We start from the raw sequence: 4470 nt of genomic DNA, 5'->3' as shown, positions 1-4470 counted from the left end.
CCCTTTTGGGGACACTGGTCATCAAGGCGTTTAAGGCGTTTCTCGTTTGACTGCTGAGTTACCTCTCTTTGGCGTGTCATTATCTTAAGACCCTTTGTTCTAATCACCTTAATTATGATTCTTGGTCAGCATGGCATCTTTTCTCATGGATTTCACTGAAGGCTAAGACCTGCATCAAGCTGAATCACCGTGACATATCGAAATATGGACCCCGTCTGTATATCAATACACAGTTTACGGAAATAAGCTCAAAACCTAAAAGGTTACATTTCCTATGGCAGAATAATTGTCAAATTACGCCCAGCTGCCAAATCAACGACTGAGTGTTTCGGAAGTGTATTTTTTTATATGCCAGGTCAAATCGTTTACCGGATTCAGTAGGTCACCTACAAACGTGAAGGGCACAGCGGGCTAAATTGTGTTACTGAATATGTGCAGTTGTGTTTAGTCCGCAGACTTGACAAGGCATAAACATGGTCTATGTCCCGCTTGTGTGTGTTGTCTATTTGGTACTGAAGTCTATCCCAGGATGCATTGGGGATGGTGTTGGAGAAGGAAACATGTCTGTGTTCACCCGCCAGCTGAGACTTCTCGACGGCGAATTTCAGAGGATGAAAGGTACCGTTTCTGATATTGAAACAAAAATGATTAACAATTTTGAAATGTCTGAACTCTCTCTCAAAGAAGAACTCAAGGCTGACTTTATTCCTCCCTTAATCAAAGATTTAGTTCGAGAAGCGATGAGTGAGGTGATTATGGAGGATTCCGCCGTAAGCGGACATGTTCTTAACGAGGTCAGGCGGTTAGAAGACGGACTGGGTAGTTTGGAACGAAAGGTCGAATCTTTGACGAAACAACTGGCAGATTATCAACCTGTCCTAGGACTGCAGAACCAGATAGAAAGTAGATTCATGACGGCTGAGATAGATTTGGAGGATCTGAAGCAGAAGGTGCTTCACAACGAACACCAGACGGTAGAACAACAGACCAACATCATGACACTGAACGATCGCTTAGACATCACACAAAACAAGATGAAGTTGTGCAAATGTAGGAGGGCGTCGTTATCGCCACGGCCGTCCCCATCGACGACGCCAGCTCCAACACTGGCTATTCCACAGGAGGAAGTGAAACGACGACTTCTCGTTTCACCATTCTCCGCCACGCCTCAGGAAATATTCCTTGATTCGAAGAGGGTCCAGCCTTATCCTTATATTGATGAACAGAATGTCTTAAGCATAGCGTTTGCATCAACCTCAAGGAAAATATTGGTGTCCACGTTGGAACCTGCACAAATCCTAGCGTTCGATCTGGACAGTGAAAATAAGACGGTAGCAAGACGTGACGTTCTTGTCTTTGGAATGACGGTCGATCAACAGAGACAGCTTGTGTTTATGACCACACGCAAACCTTCTATGTCTATTTGTCGGATGAAAGTGGATGGCAGTCAGTTTGAAGTGCTCACAAAACTAAATGGCGACGTTCCTTCATCAATCGCTGTCGATCCAGTCAGGCAAATAATATACGCTACCGACGGTTCAAATATCGTGAGTGTAGGGTATGATGGAACTGGCAGCGCGAATGCTGTATCAAACAAACATATGGGGAAATCAACGCATGCAGTGGCTGTGGATGTAAAGAATAACGTCCTATATTTCAATGAAGATGAACATCTAATGAAACTACGACCCAACAAGGTAGCAAAACGGGCCAAGAAGGTACTCCAGCTGGGGTTCAAGGCACGCACGTTTCAGTTCTACAATGGCAGCCTCTACATTGGGAGCAGCAGAGGCGGGGAGGTCGATGTCATCGACTCTGTTGCCTCTGTGAGAAGATCAAACGACCATTCGACACATCGAAGACTGACGCAGATTGTCGGATCCGAAGGCTTTATGGCTATCTGCTTAGTCCCCTGAAGATGGCCCGTATTTGCAATCTCCACTTGAATGAGTGAGTTGTCTTCAGGCGCCGTGAACAGTATTCCAGTTACATCACGGCGTGTCAGCTTAATGTGGGGAGCAAGCCGGAAGTGACGCAGGTCTCAGATGTTTACCACTTCGGTGAAACCCACGAGCACGGTTATGGTGCTGACAAATCTAGACACATAATCGGGGTGAACCGGGATTCGAACCCCTCATAGGTGTCTGGCGTGCCGAAATGACTCTACATTGTGCCCCCAACACCCACTTGAACTTCTTGAACGTCATATATCCTCAAAACTGTGACAACTACTTCAGGGGAACAGGCCAGTATCGTCTATGGCGCCGCAACTCTTTGTGCAAAGTTGCGTCCCTTAGGCGTGCCAATTTTTTGTGATCGTTGGTTCGTATCGCGATTAGCTCCAGTAATTACATTTAGTTGTCAGTACCATCCCCGTGCTCGTGGGTTCCATCTAGCAACCGCATCACGTCGGGTTTGCCTCCCGCTTTATGCTGACACACCATGATATACCTATTGAAAGCGGCATTAATCTGGCTCAGCCAGTAACCAAATCCAGATATATATCGGTATATGGTCTCTGCTAATTCTAATGCTAGAACTTTATCCTAGGTCACTCAGGTCTGGGCGGTCGGGTAGCCTAGTGGTTAAAGCGTTCGCTCGTCACGCCGAATCCCGACATGGGTACAATGTGTGAAGCCCATTTCTGGTGTCTCACGCTGTGATATTACTGGAATATTGCTAAAAGCGGCGTAAAACCATACTCACTCACTCACTCAGGTCTATTTACTTTTCAAAGTGCACAATTATATTATTGTTCAATATTCTTGATAGTGCTATCAAACTTTCAGAACTGTTGAGAATGAATAAAGACGCTGCAGTAATGTCGGTGCAGTTAACAAATCTATCGTGTGCTGCATGGCCATGGCGGTCCCCTTTTAACCGGGAACTGACTAATCCCCATTCTAGTGTCTAGACTTGATCTATGTTTAGACAACAGTAATTAAGTGTCATGTATCTTAATTGAATGTGTATTACTCACATGTACGTATTTTCTATTAGTATAAGTATAAGTATCAGTAATTGACATTTAAGACTCCATCTTGTTGCTCATAAAAACTGTTGTGGGTCACAAACCATATATAAATAGTATTATCGGCCGCCTACCTGGTGCTATTGGAGTGCAAGGGCCTAACATTGATGTACAATATCTATCCCACGTTGACAGTCAACGTCAAAGTCACAAATTGATTTCTAAATTTAATATAGAGAAATCTGTACCCTTAAAAGGGCAAGCTAACTCAGCTTAGCACTTTGCAGATTTAAATACTTTAGGGCAAAATTCATATACAATGCTTCCTTACTCGCCGTAAGCTTAAGACCACGCTCCCAAATACGCCTGTTGTGGAAGCCGATAACGGAGCGAGTGATTTCCGCATTTTAACCTGGAGATTTAAATACTTCCAACGAATATTATGAATATTTCTCTGTCTGAAATTGACTAAATGTATCTAGGAAAATTGATATTAGCAACACAATCGCCACCTCAACAAATGTATTTGTTCATTAGCATCGTCCTTTTTTTTAAATGTGTAGTAGAATGTTACGATGGCCCATAAGGGACATGGAGTCTGTTTTTTCAATATTTTGATGTTTCACTTACTTTTATCGTAACCTTTAGCAAATTAACACAATTTTTCATACAAATATGTTATAAATCATGTATTAAAACAACCGAAACATGGAAAATGTACTTTCAAGTAGCTATTGAGTCGCTGAAATGTGAAGCGAAAATATCAAAAACTAAAATGGAAATGTCAAAAACCAAAACGAAAAGGTCAAAAACTAAAATGAAAATGTCCAAAACAAAACAATGTCAAAAACAAAAGCGAAAATGTCAAAAACTAAAATGAAACTACAGAAAACTATTTCCACGTCGGTGATAATATTCCCAACATAATATTTCATTTTAGTATTTGACATTTTCGTTTTTGTTTTTGACATTTTCATTTTATTTTTTGACATTTTCGTTTCACTTTTCAGCGATTCAATATCTTCTTTACACATGATTTATCACATATTTGTAAGACAAATCGTGTTAATTTGTAAAAGGTTACGATAAAAGTAAGTGAAATATCAAAATATGGAAAAATAGACTCCATGTCCCTAATGGGCCACCGTAGTATGTTTATAATATGACACATATGAAGCCAGAAAAAGGGAAATTTGTCCAGGCAAGATTTTGTTTCTTTTTCTAAACTTAATTAGGAATTCTAAAATATTATACAGAAATCCTCGACAGTTTCCGACTTTTCACCCCGACATCCAACGAAGTATGAACTAATCGGTCATGCCATCGTTGTGAGGGTCCAATGTCATTGAGAGACGTTTCATGTTAACGTTCAACTGATCCAGGTCTTCCGCAGCAAAAAAGTCTAAAAGGTCGTTCCTCTTTGGATGATAAAAGCTATTCTCCGTCAAATGTAGAAACATTCAGCGCAAGCATATCTGTTTGTAAGCATATAAAGTTGA

At 41.4% G+C, this 4470-nt stretch overlaps 1 protein-coding gene across 1 annotated transcript; it reads left to right on the top strand.

Annotated features, from left to right (window-relative positions):
* The first annotated feature begins 448 nt into the window (after positions 1–448).
* LOC139464439 (uncharacterized) lies at positions 449–4470 on the top strand. Its single transcript, XM_071245974.1, has 2 exons — positions 449–1950; positions 4228–4470. The coding sequence occupies exon 1, from the start codon at positions 474–476 to the stop codon at positions 1914–1916; it is 1443 nt and encodes a 480-aa protein (XP_071102075.1). The 5' UTR covers positions 449–473; the 3' UTR covers positions 1917–1950; positions 4228–4470.

The sequence above is a fragment of the Haliotis cracherodii genome, unplaced genomic scaffold, assembly GCF_022045235.1.
Source record: "Haliotis cracherodii isolate W230 unplaced genomic scaffold, xgHalCrac1.p SCAF_17, whole genome shotgun sequence".
NCBI lineage: Eukaryota > Metazoa > Mollusca > Gastropoda > Lepetellida > Haliotidae > Haliotis > Haliotis cracherodii.
Note: the sequence above shows the minus strand (reverse complement) of the source record. Positions and strands in the feature narration are given on the sequence as shown.

Excerpts from the sequence above, each read along its gene's own strand:
- LOC139464439 (XM_071245974.1), top strand. The coding sequence starts at position 474 with ATGGTCTATGTCCCGCTTGTGTGTGTTGTCTATTTGGTACTGAAGTCT.